Source organism: Salvelinus alpinus, chromosome 20 (assembly GCF_045679555.1).
Source record: "Salvelinus alpinus chromosome 20, SLU_Salpinus.1, whole genome shotgun sequence".
In the NCBI taxonomy this organism is placed as follows: Eukaryota; Metazoa; Chordata; class Actinopteri; order Salmoniformes; family Salmonidae; genus Salvelinus; species Salvelinus alpinus.
This window is the reverse complement of record NC_092105.1, coordinates 20,107,148-20,133,163: the sequence shown is the minus strand read 5'-3', so window position 1 is coordinate 20,133,163 and position 26,016 is coordinate 20,107,148. Positions and strand designations below refer to the sequence as shown.

General features: G+C 41.7%; 1 protein-coding gene across 1 annotated transcript; it reads left to right on the top strand.

Annotated features, from left to right (window-relative positions):
• Positions 1 to 17,824: 17,824 nt before the first annotated feature.
• On the top strand, positions 17,825 to 23,337 carry LOC139546437 (cell surface glycoprotein CD200 receptor 1-A-like). The gene is made up of 8 exons (XM_071354810.1): positions 17,825 to 17,894; positions 18,189 to 18,329; positions 19,481 to 19,561; positions 19,933 to 20,238; positions 20,408 to 20,692; positions 21,069 to 21,177; positions 21,284 to 21,317; positions 21,416 to 23,337. The coding sequence occupies exons 2-8, from the start codon at positions 18,212 to 18,214 to the stop codon at positions 21,500 to 21,502; spliced, it is 1,020 nt and encodes a 339-aa protein (XP_071210911.1). The 5' UTR covers positions 17,825 to 17,894; positions 18,189 to 18,211; the 3' UTR covers positions 21,503 to 23,337.
• Positions 23,338 to 26,016: the final 2,679 nt, after the last annotated feature.

Genomic DNA, 26,016 nt, shown 5'->3' with positions numbered 1-26,016 from the left:
GATTTTTTTATACAAATTTGAACTTTACTGAACAAAACATACATGTATTGTGTAACATGAAGTCCTATGAGTATCATCTGATGAAGATCATCAAAGGTTAGTGATTAATTTTATCTCTATTTCTGCTTTTTGTTACTCCTCTCTTTGCCTGGAAAAATGGCTTTGTTCTTCTGTGACTTGGCTCTGACCTACCATAATCGTTTGGTGTGCTTTCGTCGTAAAGCCTATTCGAATTCTGACATATTGGCTGGATTCACAACAAGTGTAGCTTTAATTTGGTATCTTTCATGTGTGATTTCATGAAAGTTTGATTTTTATAGTAATTTATGTCTGTCCTCAGAAGATCCCTTCCAGAGCAAGGGCAAGGGAACAGGACAGTAAGCCAAAAAGGACACTGACATCGTGAGGACAACTAGAGAGGTGTGCCGGAGAAGTGCGTCTTTGAGCAGCCTGAATGGTCCACGTGGGAAATCCACGGAGACCATCCACACATAATTACATCATTATATTCTGACCCATAAGAGCGGCAGTTTGGGGCAAGGCTAGGGTTAGAATAAGCATAGCTGACAAATTCACCCAAATGTATATTTCTCTCGTGTACTTTCTCTCTTTCTCTCTCTTTTAAATCCCCATTTTGGGTAACACGCACCATAGTGTGTTGGCCCGTTATACTAAGTTCTAATCAATAGCCTAGAATGTGTTTTTGTGTATGTGTATCTTTTTTCATCATTTTAGCTTTCTAGTAAATAAATAATCAACTAAGATTGGTGTGGTACGAACTCATTGGTGAGACCCGGGTCTGTGCAGATTCCCGGATTATGCGACGTTCAGAACGAGACTGTAAAGGTAACTGATTAATTAGCGGCTGTTGTAAAATCGATATTCTGATATTCTTTGAGTTAATTTGGGAAATACAAACTCAATAAAACTAATTTTCCCATGGTGCCCCAGGTTAATGAGTTAATAATTGCTTGATTCAGTTAATCACGCAATTATAAACCTTTGATCATTCGATGAGCAACAGTCGTCACATTAACTAAGACAACGTCACGACATTTAACGTAAAACTATAACTAACAGAATTCTACCCCGTCTCTGTATAATGATAAATAATGTGTGTACATAAGAAAGAGGGACTGTTAGCAGGCAAGGAACTGTGGCAGACAACTTGTGACCACTGTGGAACTGATAACAGGGAAGGAAGTCTCCCCACCCAGGGAGGGGAGAGACCTTGGGCTTGTAGTAGATTGTATAACAGGTGGCAGGCAATGTATGAGAAGAAGACTTGTGAACTATATTGTCTGAGAGAAGGAGGGACATTTATGACAAAATGAGAGGTATATAAACCAATGTACATGTAAGGATGGGCAGAGCTCTCGTAAATAAACATGCTGACTATTGTAGACTGGCCTCTGTCTGTTTCATTTCAATAAGAACCTTACAAAGTCTTAGTAACAGACCAAGTAGTTTAATTGAATTTCAGTTTATGAACATTGAGAACAAAATTCTCTTGACAAAAACATAATAAAAAGTACATTTGAATGACACTAAGTGACAGTGTTTTTACAGCTAATGCCGGTTTGCCTGAGGCTGATGCCGTGCAGGTGTTTGTACACATGCATATACACACACTCTCATTCAAATAAACACATACAAGAACAGACACATACATGTAATAGTCCCAGACATGTACACAAGCATATAGAGTTGGCATTGCTGTTATGATTTTAGTTGTCCTTGATGTCCTTTGTTTAAAATGTATTATTTTGTTTAATTATTTTATTGCATTGTTGTTTGCTGTTTTCTTCTGTCTTTTCCTTTTTTCTCTTTAGTTCATTCTCTTGGTTGTTGGTACATTGGGGGGGCTCTTGGGGGTGGGGAATGGAATTAATTGTATTTTTTTATTTTTTTCCTGGGGGGTACTGTGGGAGGGGTCTCAAATGGTTGAGGGACAGCTATTGGGGAACTGTGAGGGGATCTTGGAGGGCTCAGGTTCACGTTTTTTGGCCTGGTGGTAGATCGGTCAATGTGCCCTTGAGCAGGGCAATGACCCTGGATGCTGTGTGTCACTCTGAACGGGAATCTGTTGAATGACTGGTATGATGTAGTTGAGCCGCTTCACTGCAGGTATATTGTATGTTTCGGATATAAAATAAATATTAATAAAAGTCAATTGTTTTAAACAGCAAATTTAGAGCGTCATTTCCAGTCACACCATTTCCACTTTGACAAACATATCCGACTCAAAGCAACCTCAGAAACAACAAAATAGTGCAACTCAAAGGACAGCTCAAAGGAAAACAACAAATGATGGACAGATCTAGCACTGTTGCAGAGAAAACGACTGAGGCAACATATGAGATTGCTTGGATACTCGCGAGAAACAAGAAAGCCTTCACAAACGCGGAGATTGTCAAATAATGTTTTTTGGCCTCAGCCGAAATATTGTATGCTGATTTCACAAACAAGGAAGCTATTTTAAAGCAAATTAAAGGACTGCAACTGTCAGGCTCGACCATAACAAGACACATAGAAGACATCGGCGAGGACATGGGTAAGAAAGTGATTATGACTGTGACATACAGAATGTGATGCAGCAACTCGTGCATGTGGTGAAAATTATTATTGCGATGGCACTGAATCATTGGCAATTCCGCAATTTGCTGGAGGAATACCAGACAGAATACGGCGACTTGATATTTCACAATGAGGTGCGATGGCTGTCTCGTGGAAGAGTTTTGGAAAGATTTCTCTCACTCCTCCCTCGAATCCATGAATTTGTTGCAAGCAAGAGGAGAGAGGAGCCAGAGCTGAATGATCCACAGTGGATATTAAAGCTGGCTTTTTTAACTGACATCACCTGCCACCTGAACACGGTGAACCTCCAGCGCCAAGGGGAAGCTCAAACTGCTGCGTGTGGTCACAGCATTTCAAAATAAAATCACCACACGGTTCATACCTGAGAGACAGTTTGCTCATTTCCCAAAACTCTGAGCAGTCACCACATCCAACCCAGACATACTGCAACATTTTAGCTATGATGCATTAGTGCGTGTGTTGGAAGAGTTGAAGTTATATCATGGAGTACAAGGAGTTTTTCAACTTCATTGAGAACCCCTTTCATGTGCCAGTGTCATCTCTGACCCAAGTCATCACAACCATCTGTCCTGACCGTGCTGAAATAGAGAGTGAGATAGTGGAGCTGCAGGCAAATGACACATTTCAAGGTGAACTAAGATCAGGTGTTACCCATTTCTGGAGCCTTGTGTCAGACACAGAGTGTCCACTTCTGAAGCAATGTGTGCAAAAGGTGATATCCATTTTTTGTCAGCACTTATTCATGTGAAGCAACATTTTCAACAATGAACGTTGTGAAACAAAAACAGAGAAACAGACTGACCAATGCAAACCTGGATTGACTCAAAAGGATAGCAACAACATACTATAAATTTACAATAAATTCAGTCAAGGAGTAGAAGGGACGTTTTTGCTCATCCAACTACTGAAGTAACCCTTAATATGGGTCTTATACATGTGATGTAGCGTATGTATATATGTATATATTTGTGTATGTATATATTTGTGATGTGCTGTACATCAAATCAATTGCATGTGCTCTATTGCTCTGAATTTGCTCTCAACTGATAATTGATAATATTGGAAGAAAAAGTACAACAAATTGAAGATCCCTTTGAATAATTGTCTCAACACAAAGTTGCCCTCTTACAGAAAATAGTGAGTAACCAATCACCAGGTGGCAGTATTCCCCATAGTCCCAGTCACTATTAGATAGAACGTTGTGGCCATGCCCGCCTTTGGGTGAAAACAACCTGTGGTTACCTCTGTTACCCCATTGGCTCACAGCAAAAACTTCACCTTTTTCAAATGCAATTTTTCTTGTTGTCTGCTTGTTTTAGTTAATTACGAAACTACATTTAAGAAAAATACAACGTCTAAAGATGACTTTTCAACAATGCCTGCTCCCGAGCATTCTCACGTCTTAGAAAAACTTAATATTGTAGGGCTTTCTCCATGCACCTTTTCATGATGGTGCTAGCAGCCACGTGAGTGAGTGCTAGCTAGCTACCGACTGGTTAAGCTAGCCGAGACCAACAACACAAACGAATGAACTATACAGCTACAGTGCATTCGGAAAGTATTTTTCCAAATGTTGTTACGTTACATCCTTATTCTAAAATGGATTAAATGCATTTTTTTCCTCATCATTCTACACACAATACCGCATAATGGCAAAGTGAAAACAGAAATACCTTATTTACATAAGTATTCCGACCCTTCGCTATGAGGTGCATCCTGTTTCCATCGATCGTCCTTGAGATGTTTGTACAACTTGTTGGAGTTCACCTGTGGTAAATTCAATTGATTGGACATGATTTAGAAAGCCACACACCTGTCTATATAATGTCCCACAGTTGACAGTGTATGTCAGAGCATAAACCAAGCCATGAGGTCGAAGGAATAGTCCATAGAGCTCCAAGACAGAATTGTGTTGAGGCACAGATCTGGGGAAGGGTACCAAAAAATGTCTGCAGCATTGAAGTGTCCTCCATCATTCTTAAATGGAAGAAGTTTGGAACAACCAAGTTTCTTCCTAGAGCTGGCCGCAAGGCCAAACTGAGCAATCGGGGGAGAATGGCCTTGGTCAGGGAGGTGACAAAGAACCCGATGTTCACTGTGAGAGAGCTCCAGAATTCCTCTGTGGAGATGCGAGAGCCTTCCAGAAGGACAACCATCTCTGCAGCACTCCTCCAATCAGGCCTTTATGGTAGAGTGGTCAGACAGAAGTCACTCCTTAGTAAAAGGCACATGACAGCCCGCTTGGAGTTGGCCAAAAGGCACCTAAAGACTCTCAGACCAGGAGAAACAAGATTCTCTGGTTTGATGAAACCAAGATTGCCCTGAATGCCAAACATCAACTCTGGAGGAAACCTGGCACCATCCCTACAGTGATACATGGTGGTGGCAGCATCATGCTGTGGGGATGTTTTGCGGCTGCAGGGAGACTGGGAGACTAGTCAGGATCGAGGGAAAGATGAACGGAGCAAAGTACAGAGAGACCCTTGATGAAAACCTCCAGAGCGCTTTGGACCTCGACTAGTACGAAGGTTCACCTTCCAACAGGACAACGACTCTAAGCATACAGCCAAGATAACGTAGTAGTGGCTTCGGGACAAGTGTCTGAATGTCCTTGAGTGACGCAGCCAGAGCCCGGACTTGAACCCGATCTAACATCTCTGGAGATACATGAAAATAGCTGTGCAGCGACACTCCCCATCCAACCTGACAGAGCTTGAGGGGATCTGCAGAGAAGAATAGGAAAAACTCCCTATACAGATGTGCCAAGCTTGTAGCATCATACCCAAGAAGACTCAAGGCTGTAATCGCTGACAAAGGTGCTTCAGCAAAGTACTGAGTAAAGGGTCTGAATACTTATGTAAATGTAATATTTCAATTTTTTATTTGTAATACACTTGCAAAATGTTCTAAAAACCTGTTTTTGCTCATGGGGTATTGTGTGGATTGATGAGGCAACATTTTTTTTTTTTTTTTTTTTTTAGAATAAGGCTGTAATTGAACAATATGTGGAAAAAGTAATGGGGTCTGAATACTTTCCGAATGGACTGTACAAGTAGTGAGAGAGTTAGAAATGGACTATACTAAACAAGTTAAATGTCATGCCTGTGATGAAATGTCTTCCACACACATACTGTAGCTACATGTTGCCTACTTGGACACCGGGTCCCAACATTTCCCACTCTCCCACACCGAATTGCCTGAAGCAGCAGTGCTTCTCGTAGGTTCTATTTCCCTACGTGGGACCATTGCAAACCGTTGGTCGCGATTTTTGACCTGGTTACATCTACATACATCTACAACAACAAAGCAGCTTTTCAACATGCTTTGTTATTTCTGTATAACAAAAAATCTAAGATGAAATTGTCTCTTTTACAATGGGGGTCAGTTGGAAAGAACGTTTGTTTTCCCCAACTGGGATGGTAGAGGGGAATTCCTTATTATTATGTGAATATCGACTTGGAGTATAAGTACTAAGTTTATGTGGTGTTTCGGCCACATTTGTATCACTTTTGAGCACAATCTTAATTTCAAATTAAAAACAAAAAACAATGTTTTAAGTGAGAAGTAGGAAATGGTCTGAAGCCATAAAAGAAAGGAAATTGACATGAGCACCAAAATGCCTACTCCACCAATGCTCTACCAAGGCTTTCCAGCACACAGTGTTGACCTATTACAGTAGCTATGTTGGTCTATTGTACTGTGTAAATATGTAAATATTTGTATGAACATAACAAGATTCAACAACTGAGACAGAAACTGAAAAAGTTCCACAGACTAACATAAATTCAATAATGTGTCCCTGAACACAGGGGGGTCAAAATCAAGAGTAACAGTCAGTATCTGGTGTGGCCACCAGCTGCATTAAGTACTGCAGTGCGTCGCCTCCTTATGGACTGCACCAGATTTGCCAGTTCTTGCTGTAAAATACCCCACTCTTACCCCAGTCTTCCACCAAGGCACCTGCAAGTTCCAGGACATTTCTGGGGGGAATGGCCCTAGCCTTCACCCTCCGATCCAACAGGTCCCAGACGTGCTTAATGGGATAGAGATCCGGGCTGTTCGCTGGCCATGGCAGAACACTGACATTCCTGTCTTGCAGGAAATCACGGACAGAACGAGTAGTATGGCTGGTGGCATTGTCATGCTGGAGGGTCATGTCAGGATGAGCCTGCAGGAAGGGTACCACATGAGGGAGGAGGATGTCTTCTCTGTAATGCACAATGTTGAGATTGCCTGCAATGACAACAAGCTCAGTCCGATGATGCTGTGACACACTGCCCCAGACCATGACGGACCCTCCACCTCCAAATCGATCCCGCTCCAGAGTACAGGCCTCGGTGTAACGCTCATTCCTTCAACGATAAACTCGAATCCGACAATCACCCCTGGTGAGAAGAAACCGTGACTCGTCAGTGAAGAGCAAGGCACAGCGACGGTGGGTTTGTGCTCATAGGCAATGTTGTTGCTGGTGATGTTTGGTGAGGACCTGCCTTACAACAGGCCTACACGCCTTCAGTCCAGCCTCTCTCAGCCTATTGCGGACAGTCTGAGCACTGATGGAGGGATTGTGCGTTCCTGGTATAACTCGGGCAGTTGTTGTTGCCATCCTGTACCTGTCCTGCTGCGAGGATGAGCAGCTGTCCGTCCTGTCTCCCTGTAGAGCTGTCTTAGGCGTCTCACAGTAAAGGACATTGTATTTTATTGCCCTGGCCATATCTGCAGTCCTCATGCCTCCTTGCAGATGCCTAAGGCACGTTGATACAGATGAGCAGGGACCCTGGGCATCTTTCTTTTGGTGTTTTTCAGAGTAAGTAGAAAGGCCTCTTTAGTGTCCTAAGTTTTCATAACTGTGACCTTAATTGCCTACCGTCTGTAAGCTGTTAGTGTCTTAACGACCGTTCCACAGGTGCATGCTCATTAATTGTTTATGGTTCAAGCATGGGAAACAAGTATGGGAAACAGTATTTAAACCCTTTACAATAAAGGTCTGTGAAGTTATTTGGATTTTTACAAATTATCTTTGAAAGACAGGGTCCTGAAAAATTTACTTTTTTTGTTGTTGAAAAATTCCATATGAAGACTAAAATAAACAAATCAAACATCCAAATTTGCATTTTTTCCTTCACAGAAAAACTGCTCTGGACTGTTGTATTTGGGTCAGGGATGCCTGTGTCTTTCCTACAGTTTGGCTGAAGTAATCAAGAACGAAAAGCTGTGTTCAAAGTAAAGGAGGGCACAGTGTCAACCAAATGGAAACATGACTAATTAGGGGTTACGCATCTCTGCAACATCACATAGTAGGGCCTATGTGGATCATGTCTTTGAAAAGAATAACACACCCACCCACACATACATAATTTTCCAACCACACTTTACTAACAAACGCTATGCAGTTACTATAAATGACAACGCATCGTGTCAGGGACATCAGGGTAAAGTCAGGGACATCAGGGTAAATTTTGCACATGTCTTAAGTCTAAGTCTGTACACAAGGCCACGGTCGGAAGTCATCTTTTTTATATTTTGCTGAATCTTATTTTCATTTTCAGAAGTTAAATGTGTTTGTGATAGCTGATATCAGTCCACCATTTATGTTAGCTCCTTGGGGACTCTCCCCATGTCCATGCAGTTGTATTGTCCCTGTGGCTTTTGTGATTATCATGGCAGACTCCACTCATGGCATTGTGTCAGTTCTGAGAATAGACTGTGACTCTGCACAGGAAACTGCCAAGTTATATCAGAGAAACAGAGAGTCTCCGCACACACATGTATGCAAATGAATGCAAGACATTTTGAGCCATCGCCTCCATCTTGTAACTCCCTTACCATTGTAAAAAAAACATGTCGGCTGCTATAGAAATTCATTTATTTATGTCTACATTAGTTTTTTCCCACATTTATTCTATCTAAAGACCTTTATGCATTCTTTTAAATTATATTGTGTAATTCTTTTTTCTTTAAAGTATTTTTTTTTTTAGAGATTACTAATGTTACTGTCCCCACTACAACAACAACAAAAAAATACTTAAATACATGTCATTTTGTCTTAGAAACATTTTAATTTAAATACTGTAGAAATGCTTTCATTCCTATGGAGCTGAGGTTCCCAAACGTTTTATAGTACCGTACCCCTTCAAACATTTAACCTCCAGCTGCATACCCCCTCTAGCACCAGGGTCAGCGCACTCTCAAATGTTGTTTTTTACCATCATTGTAAGCCTGCCACACAAACACTATACGATACATTTATTAAACATAAGAATGAGTGTTTTTGTCACAACCCGGCTCATGGGAAGTGACAAAGAGCTCTTATAGGACCAGGGCACAAATAATAATATATTAGTAAGAAATAATTGTGCTCTTTATTTAACTATCTTACATATAAAACCTTATTTGTTCATAAAAAAAATCATGAATAACTCACCACATGTTAATGAGAAGGGTGTGCTTGAAAGGATGCTCATAACTTTGCAATGTTGGGTTGTATTGGAGTCTCAGTCATAAATAATTTTCCACACACAGTCTGTGCCTGTATTTAGTTTTCATGCTAGTGAGGGCCGAGAATCCACTCTCACATAGGTACATGGTTGCAAAGGGCATCAATGTCTTAACAGAGAGATTTGTCAAGGCAGGATACTCTGAGCGCAGCCCAATCCAGAAATCTGGCAGTGGCTTCTGATTAAATTAAATTTTCACAGGACCGCTTGTTGCAATTTTGATGAGGCTCTCTTGTTCAGATATCGGTAAGTGGACTGGAGGCAGGGCATGAAAGGGTTAACGAATCCAGTTGTTTGTGTCATCCGTTTCGGGAAAGTACCTGCGTAATTGCGCACCCAACTCACTCAGGTTCTTCGCTATATCATGTTTGACATTGTCCGTAAGCTTGATTTCATTTGCACACAAAAAATCATACAATGATGGAAAGACCTGTGTGTTGTCCTTGATAATGCAGGCAGAGAAGAGCTCAAACTTCTTAATCATAGCCTCAATTTTGTCCCGCACATTGAATATAGTTGCGGAGAGTCCCTGCAATCCTAGATTCAGATCATTCAGGCGAGAAAAAACATCACCCAGATAGGCCAGTCGTGTGAGAAACTCATCATCATGCAAGCGGTCAGACAAGTGAAAATGATGGTCAGTAAAGAAAACATTATGCTTGTCTCTCAATTCAAAAAAACGTGTCAATACTTTGCCCCTTGATAACCAGCAAAACTTTACATGGTCGCTGCCCATATCATTGCATAGTGCAAAAAATACACAAGGGTTCAGGGGCCTTGCTTTAACAAAGTAAACCATTTGCACTGTAGTGTCCAAAACATCTTTCAAGCTGTCAGGCATTCCCTTGGCAGCAAGAGACTCTCGTGGATGCTGCAGTGGTTTGCAGAAGAGGATGTCTTGCTTAATTGACCCTCCATAAACGTAATGGACATATACCAGGAGGTGTGCCAGGCCCGCCACATCTGTTGACTCATCCAGCTGTAATGCATAGAATTCACTGGCTTGTATGTGAAGCTGTAATTGTTTCAAAACATCTTCTGCCATGTCACTGGTGCGTCGTGAAACAGTGTTGTTTGATGAATGCATTGTCTGTATAGTTTTTTTGGCCTTTCCCCCCAGCATATCTGCGGCAGCAGAAAGAATGAAGTCTTCCACAATAGTATGGGGCTTGCCTGTCCTAGCCACTGGGTAGCTCACCATATAAGACACTTTCTAGCCCCTTCTTATTAATGGTATCTGTTGCTTTTATACATGTCTTACTACTCGAAAGTCGCTTAATTCTCTCTCAAACAACTCCCGTGGCTTATTTTTCAAATTGGCATTTTTTGTTTCTAAATGTCTGCGCAAGAGTGAGGGTTTCATCGAGTTGGGAGATTTTGCACATATAACACACTGTGGCTGAGGAAAGGCACTACTCCCAATATAATTATACATACAGACAAACAAAGCCTACTAAACAATGCCAAGTTGACACACAAAACAACCACATAATGTCAGCAGGAAATATCTACTGTACATTGAACAACAATGACTAGCTACAGATTCAGATTCATACACAATGTTTGAGAGAAGGGGAGACTTTTGCACTGAGACGAGTGACTGTGAGTGAGTGAAACAGAGCCACACGTGTGTCTGTCTAGGGAAATGAGAGCTTGTACTAATCCAATAGATGCAGCAGGCTCAACCGATACCACTCCCGTTTCTTTACAGACAGAAGAACTAGCCAATAGTTGTTTAGAGTGCACAGCGCTTCACACTGTTTGAGTAAAAGAGAGATGCATCATTTTTTTACGATCATGGTAAAAAATAGTTTTACCTGTGTCATAATCGTATTCAGAAAATTCTCCATATACGTTATGATACTTGTTTTGTCCAAGTGTTCGGCACAGAACTCAGAACTTCTTTACTAAAACTCTGATATGTTCCAGGTCATGCTTCCCATCAGTATCTTTTCAACAACAATACTTTCGGGTCACAGTATTTTGGGAAGTGTCAATAACCTGTACTTATTCCTGTACCTGTACAATAACCTGTACTTATTCCTGTACCTGTACAATAACCTGTACTTATTCCTGTACCTGTACAATAACCTGTACTTATTCCTGTACTTGTACAATAACCTGTACTTATTCCTGTACCTGTACAATAACCTGTACTTATTCCTGTACCTGTACAATAACCTGTACTTATTCCTGTACCTGTACAATAACCTGTACTTATTCCTGTACCTGTACAATAACCTGTACTTATTCCTGTACCTGTACAATAACCTGTACTTATTCCTGTACCTGTACAATAACCTGTACTTATTCCTGTACCTGTACAATAACCTGTACTTATTCCTGTACCTGTACAATAACCTGTACTTATTCCTGTACCTGTACAATAACCTGTACTTATTCCTGTACCTGTACAATAACCTGTACTTATTCCTGTACCTGTACAATAACCTGTACAAAAGTTGCCTGGGAGCTGTTCATTAGTGACAACATCATTGAGGAGGTTCTAAAGTGTACAAATGTAGAAGGACAGAGAAAAGTGACAGCAAAAGGGACAGAGTGGAGAGAGGTCAATAAAGAGGAACTAAAGGCCTTTATTGATTTAACCTTCCTCGCCGGCATGGAGAAAAAGTGGGTTGTCTCCACACGGGAGCTATTATTTGATCCACTGCAGGATCCAATGTATAAGACTTCCATATCTTTCGGAAGATATGAGGATATCCGTCGCTACCTGAGACTTGATGACAAGAGGACCAGAGTGTTCAGAGGCAACGGACCACCTGGCAGCCTTCTGGTATGTGTGGGAAATGTTCCAAGCAAACTGTAGAGGAAGGTTCATTCCCATCAACTGCGTCACAGTGGATGAGCAGCTTTCCTCCAGACATGAGGAGGCATTCCGTCCAAAGAGTTCAATCTTGGTTTCATCAGACCAGAGAATTTTGTTTCTCATGGTCTGAGAGTCCTTTAGGTGCCTTTTGGCAAACTCCAAGTGGGCTGTCATGTGCCTTTTACTGAAGAGTGGCTTCCGTCTGGCCACTGATTGTTGGAGTGCTGCAGATATGGTTGTCCTTCTGTTAGGTTCTCCCATCTCCACAGAAGAACTGAGGCAATGAAAAGATTTGGGTTGATGAAATAGAGCCATGCCACCTACTCAGAGCAGCCAGGGCCAGAAGAGGAAGAGGTGCCAGCTCCGCCCAAGAGTTAAAGTCAGCTGCTGGTGGACAAACACACACCCGTCTGCAAAGAGCACAGTCACATGCTTGTGGTTTAACACAAATGCATGGACTAAGACAGCATAAGTAAGCATCACACACACACACATTGTTCCTTTTAGTGTTCATGTTTTCTAAATTCACAATTGTTAGTGTTGTCGTTTATATTGATGATGAACTTTGTATTTTCAAATAAATGTTTTGAAATACTATGACACATGCTTATGGTGGTTTTATTTTGTTCTACACACTAAAAGGTTGAATGTGAAACTTTGACTGTAAGTGTAACGGCTGATTTCCTCCTCTTCGTCTGAAGAGGAGGTGTAGCAGGGATCGGACCAAAGCGCAGAGTGGTAAGTGTCCATGTTTTAATATAATTAACTGAACATGACAAAATATACAAAGTAACCTAACCGAAACAGTCCCATGTGGCACGAACACAGACACAGGAAACAAACACCCACAAACCAACAGTGAAAACAGGCAACCTAAATATGGTTCCCAATCAGAGACAATGCAAAACACCTGTCTCTGATTGAGAACCATATCAGGCCAATTGACAAACCTAAACATAGAAACACATAACATAGACTGCCCACCCCAACTCACGCCCTGACCATACTAACTAAAGACAAAACAAAGGAAAATAAAGGTCAGAACGTGACAGTAAGATTGATTGTAAGAAAAATATGCTAATATTTCCAATAGCTGTTATACATTTTCATAATATGTTATCATTGAAATGTGTATCAAACTGTTGAAGAGGGACTAAAAACATTTCAAACAATGAAATAATTATTGAAAGGTCCAAATCATCACTCAAAATAATTATGTTCCACAAAATTGATAATATTTTAGACCCATATAAATAAAACACAGATATTACATTATCGGGTCATTTTGACCCGACATATGCATTCTTGAGGGGCCATGTTTACTATGCATCCTAGGTTTAATAATGTTTAAATAATGTTTACATACTGCTTTACTCATCTCATGTGTATATACTATATTCTGTTCTACTGTATTTTAGTCATTGCCACTCCTGTCACGCCTGCACCCGCTCCCCCTCCCAGGCGCTCGATGGTGTCAGGCGGCCCATCATTATGCAAACCTGTCACCATCGTTACGCGCATCAGCGCTTCATTGGACTCACCTGGATTCCATCACTTTATTGATTGCCTCCTCTATATCTGTCCGTTCCTCAGTTTGATCCCTGTGTCAGCATTAATGTTGTTATGTTCCCCCTGTCCAGACGCTGTCCGTGTTTTGTTTCATGTCTGTTATTTATTAAATATTCACTTCCTGTCCTTGCTTCTCGACTCCCAGCGTCTGCCCTCACAACTCACATTGCTCAATCTAATTGCTCGATCTAATTTATATATTTCTTAATTCAATTTTTTTACTTTTAGATTTGTGTTTATTGTTGTGAATTCTTAGATACTACTGCACTGTTGGAGCTAGGCACACAAGCTTTAAGCCACACCCACAATAACATCTGCTAAATATGTGTATGTGACCAATAACATTTGATTTGATTTGAACATCCTACCCTACTAACAACGGTTTGGTCAAGCCATACCTTCTGGTTGCAAATGAAGGCTTCTCAGCAATGGGTTACCACGCTGTTTCCTTTACTGGTAGCAAGAACCGCTACCCACTACCACTCATCTCTCAGCCTTCAAGCCCCTCCTGAGAGCCACTGTGTTCTCCAAGCTGGACCTACGGAACACCTACCACCTGGTGCGGATATGGGAATGGGAAGAGTGGAAGACTGCCTTCAAAACGGCCAGCGCTCACTACGAGAATCAGGCCATACCATGTGGCCTTAACAATGCCCCTGTTGTGTTCCAGGCTCTGGTTAATGACATTGTCTGTGACATGTTGAACCGGTTCGTCTTCGTCTACTTCACCGACATCCTCATCTTATCCCGCTCCGCCCAAGAACACGTGCTCCACGTCCACCAGGTTCTCCAACGCCTCCAACGCCTCCCGGGGGGGGGGGGCAGATAACCAGATGTTTGTTCCTGACGCGGTCCGTTCCTCGGTCCTGGAGTGGGCCTACTCATCCAGGCTTGCCTGCCACCCGGGCTCCCATCGGACCCTGGCCTTTGTGCGACAACGCTTTTGGTGTCTTAACATGGTTTCTGATGTCTCCGTTTTCGTCGCCGCATGCACAATCTGTGCGCAGAACAAGAATCCTCGGCAAGCTCCGGCTGGTCTCCTTCAACCTCAACCTGTCCCTCACCATCCCTGGTCTCACATCTCCCTGGACTTTGTCACAGGTCTCCCACTGTCTGATGGCAACACCGCCATCCTGACTGTAGTGGACCGGTTTTCCAAAGCTGCCCACTTCATTCCTCTCACCAAGCTACCCTCTGCCAAAGAGACGACCCAGCTCATGCTGCAACACGTCTTCCGGATCCATCGACTCCCAGTGGACATGGTCTCTGACCGGGGTCCTCAGTTCTCGTCCTGGTTCTGGAACACGTTCCACACACTCATTGGGTCGTCGGCCAGCCTGTCCTCCGGGTTCCACCCCCAGTCCAACGTCCAGTCGGAGCGATCCAACCAAGACCTGGAGACGACTCTTCGCTGTCTGGTCTCCGCCAACCCCACCACCTGGAGCCAGCAGCTAGTGTGGGTCGAATACGCCTGCAACATCCTTCTTGCGCTGCCATGGGTCTCTCGCCCTTTGAGTGTTCCCTGGGATATCAGCCCCCGCTCTTTCCTGAGCAAGAGGAAGAGATCGGAATATCTTCGGCCTAGATATTTGTCCGCCGCTGTCGTCGTACCTGGAAGAGAGACCCGTCGGCCCTTCTCAAGACCACCTCCACCTCCGCCAACCTTCCCCCCCGGTTTATCGACCCTTTCCCCATCTCCAAGGTCATTAGCCCTCTGCTGTTCGTCTCCTGTTGCCCCATACGCTCCATATACATCCCACTTTTCAATGGTCTAGAATCAAACCCATGTCTCACAGCCCTTTGTCTCCTGTTTCTAGCATTATAGCATTACGGCATGCACTGTTGGGATCAACGCTCGGTTAACATTTCATCTTATTCATACATATCTCTTACAGCATGTGTAGCTGGGTAGACTTTCAACAAAACACATTACACGATTTTCATCCTGCGCTCAGCGCGATTGCAATAGTAAACATTCCATATGATACTTTCCATTAAAGCATACTTGCACTTTTGTTCTATTCTTCACATGCATCTCTTTTACATCTATTTATCTTCAATCTTTATATCCAACCTTTGCTCTGCTGTGTCCCTCCTCCGTGGTGAGTAACTTAACTATTTTTGGGGGGGTTTTGATGCCAGCTGCCCAGCATAGGGCAACCTGTCATCAGCATCTGGCTCTGAGGAGCATTCCTCAGAGATGAGGCCTACCCCAAACTATTCAATAAAATTCCAAATTGTATTCTGCCTTTGTCATTCAGTTACGGAAGTTCAATCGGTAAGGCTGGTCAAAATGGATCTTCACTTTTCATTCATCTAGTAAACTCATAAAACTCACACAGCATAGCAGGTATTTATAAGGTAGTGTCTATAATGTTACCTCATCAGTATAGCCAGTATTTATAGGGTAGTGTTGATGATGTTACCTCATTAGCATAGCAGTTATTATATTGTAATTATTATAACGTTACCTCAGGCATATCAGGTATTTATATGGTAGTGTCATAATTGTACCTCATCAGCCTAGCGTCACATCATTCCACTTCCTTTACTATTAGCAAGCGTGCGGAATGTCATTCACCAATTAACTTCAGCCTATGAGCAAGGCACACGAAGGCAGTTCCACCAAGCTTGCTGATTAACCTATGCAGTAGGTCTTTCAGAATGTGTCTGCCAGGCAGAAAGAAAGCAGACATTTGATGTTTTGTGAAATGCTTTGACTGGGGTTTGATTTTACACTGTGAGATCAGATTAGATCAAAATGTATTAATATACGAAATGTAAATAATGTACACATGGATTTATTTATAGAACAGTTTAGTACAATTTCTGAACACTGAACCACAAGGCATATTTGAATATCCTACTCTAATCCTACCTATACCCATCCTTAGTTAGAACACAAGGAGTTACTGAACATCAATTCACATACAAGATATTACTGGGCAAGGCCAAAAGTTATTTTGTTTGTGGCCAGGGCATACGTTTTAGACTCGGCATCAGATTCATAATCATCAGCTCTTTTTTATTTATTTGCCAGCTTGCACACAATCAAGTTTCAAGAACAGAGAAGTGACACAGACAAAACCAAGCCCCCCTCCTTTCAACATCTTAGTCTTCTATCTGCGGTTCAGAAAAACAGTGCTGATGTCAACAGGATTGCAAGGGGTAAAAGGTTATGGGTTGTTGTTCTGCTAGACTATATCCTATCTGTTGATGGTGTTAATATCTGTTGAATGTTAATTAGAGGTATTTGTTACCACATCCTGTAAAACAGCATGTCTCTATCAAAACCGCACAAGCTAAATGTTTGTTCATGTTCGCTAATCTCCCCATCTGAAAAGTGTGATGTGATCGTGTCAATGTGATCGTCGTTAACATCTTCCCTCTTTAGTTAACACACCGCAGTAAGTGTTACATCATCTCTGCAGAGTGAGATAACAGTCATAAACTGCAATTTTTAAAAATCTTAGCTAGATATCTCTTCCCATTAGAATGCATTGACTTATCTTACCAAGGTAAATTATCTTAGTGCTCTGGCAGATAATATTGCTTATTTTAACCCCTAAAAAATATTTGATACAAGTGGGGTAAGATACATTGTCTTCAAGTTATTTGATCTTAATAAGACATCTTACCAAGGTAAATGATCTTAGTGCACTGGCAGCTCATTTTTCCTACTTTAACCTAAACAAGGCTCGAAACAAGTCAGAATATCTTAAAACAATAAAAAATTATCTGGATGCATTTGCTGGGTAAGCTAAGTCAACTCAAAACAAGTAAATGCATTTTCTTGGTGAGCGGGATTAACTCAAAACAAGCAATTATTTTACAATACAAAAAAATCTAGGTAACATTTACATTGTTTGCAGTGTATGGAGAGTGTTTGTTCAACACAAACACTTATGCACATATAGCATAGGCCAGCTTAACATCTATTAGCTGGTAATGACAGTGGTCACTCTGAGCTGATTAGTAATTATAAAGCCAACATGACATTAGGAAAATGACATGACTTTGACTTAAAGTAACAAGTCAAGCAATGTAAGGACCTCAATGACCTATTGGCTGGTCTGCCACTTGTGGCTTTTGAGTTTCCAATCTGATATTTCTATGACATGCATAATAGTATTTCATTAGGAAGGTAATAATAACTCAGAGAAAGAGTTTCCTCTACATGTTAGGGCCCAATGAACAAATGAAATTCAATGACTTGGAACAGAATGACAGTAAGAACTATGATTTCATTTTAATCTCCCACACAACAGTTATTGCTGTTTCATAGAGTTTAGAGGCTGTGTTGTACTCTGTGGTCATGTGACAAGTGCGAGAGGAAACAGGCGTCACCCCTGTGTGGGAGATTGTCAGAAAGAGAGATGTACAGAGGAGAAAGGGGGAGAGAGGTAAGGATGATTTGGTTTATTTAGGGGCTTGTTACAGTAGAGTAACGTCAGTAAAGGGATGAAAGGTGTAGATCAGGACAGAGACCGACAGGTTTTATGAGAGCAGAGAGATCAAGTCAGATTTAGAGTTTGGGGTACATAGGCAAGGCATGACAAACAGTGCAGTTATAACACATTGAGACGAGGAGACTGAATTGAACAATAATAGAGGCCATTTTGGGGTTCAGGGATAAGGGTATAGGGACCAGGGGCAGAGTTTAGTGTTTATTTTTGTTTTTTTTGGGGTGGGGACAGGTGGAACGAGCAGCATTGTCTTGATGAGTACAGCATTGCTGTCAGGAGTCATAGAACGAACAACCACAGAGATGGGGAACACATGGATTATAGGAGTCCTCTCTCTCCTGGCTGTTTCTGCTACCTGGAGTTTGGAAACCGGTTTGGGCATCTCATTACTTCATTTTGTTTATCCGTCTGGTTTTGGTTTCTGTTGAATACCGCGTTAAGAGTTAAATTATTCATAAAACATTCAAAGCATTACTATAGCTTAAATATGATTTGATGAAATATCATACAGTCAAAATCTGTATTTAATGACTGAATAATATTGCTGAAAACTATGCTCTGACTAGGGAGACCCTTGCTTTAAATTGTAGACTGTGTGGGCTGCTTGTAGAATCCCCTAGGGCTGAAGATTACTGTGACATGAATTGAGAATTCTGCTCTGATTATTATTTTGAGGTCAAACTAAAAACCAAGTCAGTGGAACAGATTTGAATGATTATTTAAAAAATCAAATGGAACCTTTAAAAAAAATAGTTCCATTTGATTCTACCAATGGAAGGAAAATGCAGAGTGCCACATAGTAAAGACTAGAGTATGTGGGTGGTGGCATGCTTTACAGAGGAAGGAACGCATGTTTTCTCCTGTGTTTGAGAGGAGATTGAGACAATGATACAGCTTTTCTCCGTGATGGGGGACTCTGAGGAGGAAGTGAAATTACTAGTCAGGCACTGTATGGGGGTCGTGTGGCTTTCTGTAACCACCATAGAGGTTACACCTGTCAAAAGTAAACAGACAATAATAAAAGAGCACTCTGTGACCCAGAAGAAAACACTTCAGAATGTTCAGTAACCTAACAGTCAACCTTCCATGATATCATGTCTTAGGTATGACACTGGGGGTTGTTTAAGGAGTGGAAAGTATGGTTATAAGCATACTTATGTGTATTGGACGCTAGATACTGTATGTAATATTTAATTTCCTCACAAAAACAAAAATCTAAAATACTTTTACTAACAAACTAATGAACTTTTCAATAATGGCCGAAATACTATCACTGGAGACATTTATGTAAAGTCAATAATTAAGTCAACCTACTTCCCTTACTCAACACTTTTTCTGATGCTGAGCCTTATAATCAACTGTTTCGATTCACTCTTCTATCAGTCCCATGCTTCAATGATTGCTGGATTGTTGATTGTTCTTACACCTGATGAAATCCCTAACTGTGTATGCTAATGACTGCCAAAACATTTTCCTGACATGCTACTGTATACCACTAACATGCACTTTGATTCGTCTCTCAGGACATAACAACCACATTTCTGTGACCTCTCACACTACCCCTCCTTCCACTTCAATTACATCTACAGAACTTCGACTGCATGGTAAAAACCATTATGTTTAACCAAACCTTCACTGCTGCCACTCTATTAACCTAAACTGGCATGGGGTCACATTCTTGTTCAGAGAGAAATGGAACTTTATTTTCAGAAGAGGAGAAAAAGCAAATGATCTCTATTAGTTTCCTGTTCCTGGGACGAGACCGGTTAGTCTGCATGACTCTCAGAGATAAGGCTTTAGACCGGCATAGCCCTATCAAGCTTCTCAATATACTGTAGACCAGTCTTGTACATTTTTACAGTGGTATCAAAATGTGATTTTCAGATACCATAGAATTAATTTTCATTTATGCATATAGTCATCTTTTTTATTGATTTTGTATTCAATCTTAAGTCTTTTAACATAATTTCCCCAGTTTCCAGAAGTGAACATTTTCATCTAGGCCATGAGGTCATCTTAACATGCTGCAATAAGACTTGGAGTGAAATGATCTACACCATCTGGAAAATAGACCGGGGTGGAACAGTGTGTCAAATATCATCAGGTGTTAATGACCAACCTCTTGACTCATGCAATGATGGAAAAGTCATGCTAAACACAACCAGTGGTGAATCTTACCTACACATTCCTGAGTTCTCAACCAGTGATGAGGGATTCTACTACTGTGAGTCAGTATACAGAGGAGGGAGCAACTCTGCAAACATTAAGGTATCAGTTATAGGTAAGAAACTGTTTTTTCTATGCATTAATCTGTAGCCTACATTTTAGGATTATGTGATGTATGTCATATTTTTATTCCAAATTAGTGTAGCCTGTGTTGTGTAGTGTAGGCCTATACAGTAGGGCTGATTCTTCCCGCCTTCCTACCCCCTCCCCTGTGTGAAGAGTAGCTCCTCCCATAGTGTCTGCCTCGCTGGAGTGGAAGGACCGTAGGAGGGTGGCTGTGTGTTTAGCTGAAGGGGGGAAACCAGCTGCCTCCATCTCCTGGAGGAACCGATGGAACTCTACTTCAACCATAGCCAGCACTATAGAGACCATACAGAACCAAGATGGCTCCTACTCTGTGGAGAGACGGTTGGTCCTGCCTGATCTCATCCCTATGGGCAACCTGACCTGTGATGTCAGACATCCCTCCTGGGTTGAGGTGCATACTGTGACACTGCAGATCCCCGAAGGTAGAGACTGCTATTGTGAACCACATTGTTTGGGTCTATAAAATGCAGGTTGGGCGGAAGGATACTGTATGACTAATATATCACTCTTTTAGAATAGGAGTGAACATCATAGCTTTTTTTAGTCAGAAATATCAGATTATTATTTTGAGGCATTATGAGGTATGGGAGTTGGGAGGGATAAATAACACCAATTCTCAAACGTCTATTAGAGGACGTTGCTGCATTGGCATATTATTTGAAATTAATGCATTGTGAATTTCACTGTGAACATGACTTAGAAGTGAAATCTCAATGCTTATCAGATTGAATGTAATTGAAATACGATGGGATGATAATAGTATGACTATTATTATATATAATTGTATCTCCCTTTCAGGGGCCTCAATACCCTGGCTACATGTCATCATCTCCGTGGTAACCATCAGTGTCATTATGGCTACTCTTGGTGGTTTATACTTCACACGAAAACACCTCTGCAGAATTAGGTATGAATACGAATTATTCTTTTTTTTTTTACATCATTAATGAATACAAATGTTTTTTTCAATATCATTGCTTGTGTAATAAAGAGCTTTATCTCTGTATTCACAGCCCCGCAACACCGTCTGAGTCCAAGGCTCCTCAGGTATGTAGACGATGCACCGTATCCTGCATTATGTTTCATGTCTTAGCTAGCAGTTTACTGTACATGGTGATGATTGTGTGTGTTTCTCTCTGTCACAGGACTATGTGGAGGAAGTAGAGCCCTATGCCAGCTACGTGCAGCGTGTCAACTCCATCTACAACTCCTCTGCAGACCTGTTCACATAACACCCACACACACACCCACAGACAGACAGACAGACAGACAGACAGACAGACAGACAGACAGACAGACAGACAGACAGACAGACAGACAGACAGACAGACAGACAGACAGACAGACAGACAGACAGACAGACAGACAGACAGACAGACAGACAGACAGACAGACAGACAGACAGACAGACAGACAGACAGACAGACAGACAGACAGACAGACAGACAGACAGACAGACAGACAGACAGACAGACACCACTCTTTACAAAGTTGGAGGTTGATGAAACTGAGAAAAGCCACAATGAGCCAGTAAATGAAACAGGTAGATAACGGAGGACATGACGCAGAGCTTCAGGTAGGAGAGGAAACCCTCACAGATCACGCCGGGCTGTGGAGGCAGATGAAAAAGGAATTCCACCCAGCAGACGTGTGGCACCACTGCAGACACAGCCCCCATTCCCCCTGCATCTCTACCAAACCACAGGCCTCTGTCTCAATGATAACCTGGAGAACTTGCCTCACAACTCCTAAACTTTCCTTACAGATAATATATAATAATGACATCCTGGAGACGTGAGAAAATGGCCAAAGATTAAACAGTTCTACAGAGATTTCCACAACCAAAGTGACATGTGGGCAGATCAGAGATGATCTTTCCAGTTTCCTAATTTGCACACTGAGAACTATGACTGTGTGTAGTCTGTGTGAAGTCTGTATACCACAGCTCTCATAACACACACGTTTGACTGTTCCCACACACCTGTGTATCATCTGCTACTCGTGGGCAAGAGTGCAATTTTGACATGTTTAATCAAAATCAAAATGTATATTACACTGAAGCATGATTACATTGTTTTTGTTGAGTTAGTATTTATGATTGAATTTAAATATCATCTTTATTATATTTCTTTATAATAACAACAGATTATTTACATTAGAACCTTACATCCTGAGCTGATGGGAAATGGAGGTGAAGCACACACCACATTCTCTGTGGTTTCATTCAGGAGAGAAGAGTTTGAATCTGAGAACTAAGTTTACAACTAAGCTTTTTAATTGAGTCAGTTGCTTTCGATTTAGAAAATGTGTATGCTTGTTTGCAGAGTGCAAATTGTACTGTGACATTCGGGGGAGCCTCTATTAAAATTGTCCTGGGCCTAATAGTAAAGACGTAATTTAATGCTAAAAATGTATTACATTTTAATGTGGCATGAACACAACCAGTCATGATGTTTTCATCTGTTTGTCAAACAAATCACTTCCAAAAGTAAGCTACTTGCGGCTGCCCACGTCATCCACCAAAACTCCAGAATCCAAACAGTGCACTGTGCTTGCGCCATTTGATTCATGGAAGGAGACATCTGCAGTGCTATTGGTAGTGCTATAGTTCCAGGGATGTGTCAGAAATATTTTGGGGCCATTTTCACAGCCATAATTATGAGCGCAATAGCTGGAGGTGGTGCAAAAGGGCTGACTTTTGATGAATAAACAAGTTGTAGGTGTGATGAGGGCTTGAACACTCACTGGCCAATCAACACGTTACATGGCTTAATACTGCATGTGTTTTTCTAAATTTTTGTTGGTTATTGACTGTCTTTGCATTGTCATCAACTCCAATTCAGCTGGGGCCACGGAATATTTTTGTTCTGGTCCATTGTGGATTGATACTACAGTTTATTATTTAGCGTACAATAACAAATAATAGCAACAGTAAAAAAATTATCCAGTACTCAATAGCCTATGTTTGGAGCGTTGGCAGTCAACATTGTTGTAATTGGCTTCAATGAGCCCAGCCTACATGTCTTTACGTATCATACTTTACCTAAAATAAAAACTACTAAACTCCTGTAAATGTTGTGTTGTATGTGTAAAGCATACGAGATTATACAGGTCGCAGTGGTGGGTGGTATATGGGGCTTTGGTGACAAAACGGATGGCACTGTGAAAGACCGCATCCAATTTGCTGATTAGAGTGTTGGAGGCTATTTTGTAAATGACATCTCCGAAGTCAAGGATCGGTAGGATAGTCAGCTTTACGAGGATATGTTTGGCAGCATGAGTGAAGGATGCTTTGTTGCGAAATAGGAAGCTGATTCTAGATTTAATTTTGGATTGGAGATGCTTAATGTGAGTCTGGAAAGAGAGTTTACAGTCTAACCAGACACCTAGGTATTTGTAATTGTCCACATATTCTAAGTCAGAACCGTCCAGAGTAGTGATGCTGGATGGGCAGACAGGTGCGGGCAGCAATCGGTTGAAGAGCATGCATTTAGTTTTACTTGCATTTAAGAGCAGTTGGAGGCCACGGAAGGAGAGTTGTATGGCATTGAAGCTCGTCTGGAGGTTAGTTAACACAGTGTCCAAAGAAGGGACAGAAGTATACAGAATGGTGTCGTCTGTGTAGAGGTGGATCAGAGAATCACCAGCAGCAAGAGCTACATCATTGATGTATACAGAGAAAAGAGTCGGCCCAAGAAGTGAACCTTGTGGCACCCCCATAGAGACTGCCAGTGGTCCAGACAACAGGCCCTCCGATTTGACACACTGAACTCTGTCTGAGAAGTAGTTGGTGAACCAGGCGAGGCTGTCATTTGAGAAACCAAGGCTGTTGAGTCTGCCGATAAGAATGCGGTGATTGACAGAGAGTCGAAGCCTTGGCCAGGTCGATGAATACGGCTGCACAGTATTGCCTTTTATCGATGGCAGTTATGATATCGTTTAGGACCTTGAGCATGGCTGTGGTGCACCCATGACCAGCTCGGAAACCAGATTGCATAGTGGAGAAGGTATGGTGGGATTCGAAATGGTCGGTGATCTGTTTGTTAACTTGGCTTTCAAAGACCTTAGAAAGGCAGGGTAGGATAGATATAGATCTGTAACAGTTTGGGTATAGAGTGTCTCCCCCTTTGAAGAGGGGGATGACCGCAGCTTTCCAATCTTTGGGGATCTCAGACGATACGAAAGAGAGGTTGAACAGGCTAGTAATAGGGGTTGAAACAATTGCGGTGGATAATTTTAGAAAGAGAGGGTCCAGATTGTCTAGCCCAGCTGATTTGTAGCGGTCCAGATTTTGCAGCTCTTTCAGAACATCAGCTATTAGGATTTGGGTGAAGGAGAAATGGGGAGGCTTGGGCAAGTTGCTGTGGGGGGTACAGGGCTGTTGACTGGGGTAGAAATAGCCAGGTGGAAAGCATGGCCAGCCGTAGAAAAAGCCTTTTTGAAATTCTCAATTATCGCGGATTTATCGGTGTTGACAGTGTTTCCTAGCTTCAGTGCAGTGGGCAGCTGAGAGGAGGTGCTCTTATTCTCTATGGACTTTACATTGTCCCAGAACTTTTCGAGTTTGTGCTACAGGATGCAAATTTCTGTTTGAAAAAGCTAGCCTTTTCTTTCCTAACTGCCTGTGTATATTGGTTCCTAACTTCCCTGAAAAGTTGCATTTTGCGGGGGAAATTCGATGCTAATGCAGTGCTTGGTAACCGGATGAGAGGTGCTCTTTGGAGAAGGGCATGGATACTTCAACAAGCTAAGTGAAGTATGCAGGTAGGTATATAAGTATGGAACGCCGTTTGGGTCTTAAAGCACGTGGTCAAAACGCAATATTTTTAATGCTGCGTGTGTAAAGTAAGCAGGTGCAAAATTAGCGCGTGCAAATGTGCTAAATAAACAGCTGCAAGCAGTCCTGCACAAGTCAAATTAACGTCTATAGCTGCTAAAAATACACCTACACACGCTAACTTAACGCGTTCTTTAATTTGCTAATTTTACCAGCCAATTTCCCTAGCTCCTCCTTTCATTAAATTGGTGTACAGTCAGTTTGATGCAACAACACCACAATTGAAGATGGCGAGAAGGAACTTCCTTATCTGCTGCAAACAGACCCTAAATGACTGCACTCGGCTTCTGCTCTCCGATAATCCTGGACTTGATGCCCTTCAGTCCACGTTAACAAGGTTGATGTTTTAAAATACAATTATTACTTAATCATAAAATTGATCTGCTAGCTAACAGAGAGGACAGATCTGTGTATGGCTTTGCAGCTATGTTGGAGGCTCAGACACTGAGACAGAAGTGCAAGTAATTTAGGCCTATGTGTCGCTAATATTGTAAGTCTGATTAGGCCAAGGGAGTATTTTATATTTAGCTAGTATATGTAGAATATATATACACTGCTCAAAAAAATAAAGGGAACACTAAAATAACACATCCTAGATCTGAATGAATGAACTATTTTTATTAAATACTTTTTTCTTTACATAGTTGAATGTGCTGACAACAAAATCACACAGAAATTATCAATGGAAATCAAATTTATCAACCCATGGAGGTCTGGATTTGGAGTCACACTCATAATTAAAGTGGAAAACCACACTACAGGCTGATCCAACTTTGATGTAATGTCCTTAAAACAAGTCAAAATGAAGCTCAGTAGTGTGTGTGGCCTCCACGTGCCTGTATGACCTCCCTACAACGCCTGGGCATGCTCCTGATGAGGTGTCGGATGGTCTCCTGAGGGATCTCCTCC

Bases quoted from the DNA above. Each gene is read 5' to 3' on its own strand.
- LOC139546437 (XM_071354810.1), top strand. From the start codon at position 18,212: ATGAGTACAGCATTGCTGTCAGGAGTCATAGAACGAACAACCACAGAG. The intron at 19,562-19,932 runs GTAAAAACCATT...TAATTTCCCCAG, and splicing joins TACAGAACTTCGACTGCATG to TTTCCAGAAGTGAACATTTT. The intron at 20,239-20,407 runs GTAAGAAACTGT...TGTGAAGAGTAG, and splicing joins CATTAAGGTATCAGTTATAG to CTCCTCCCATAGTGTCTGCC.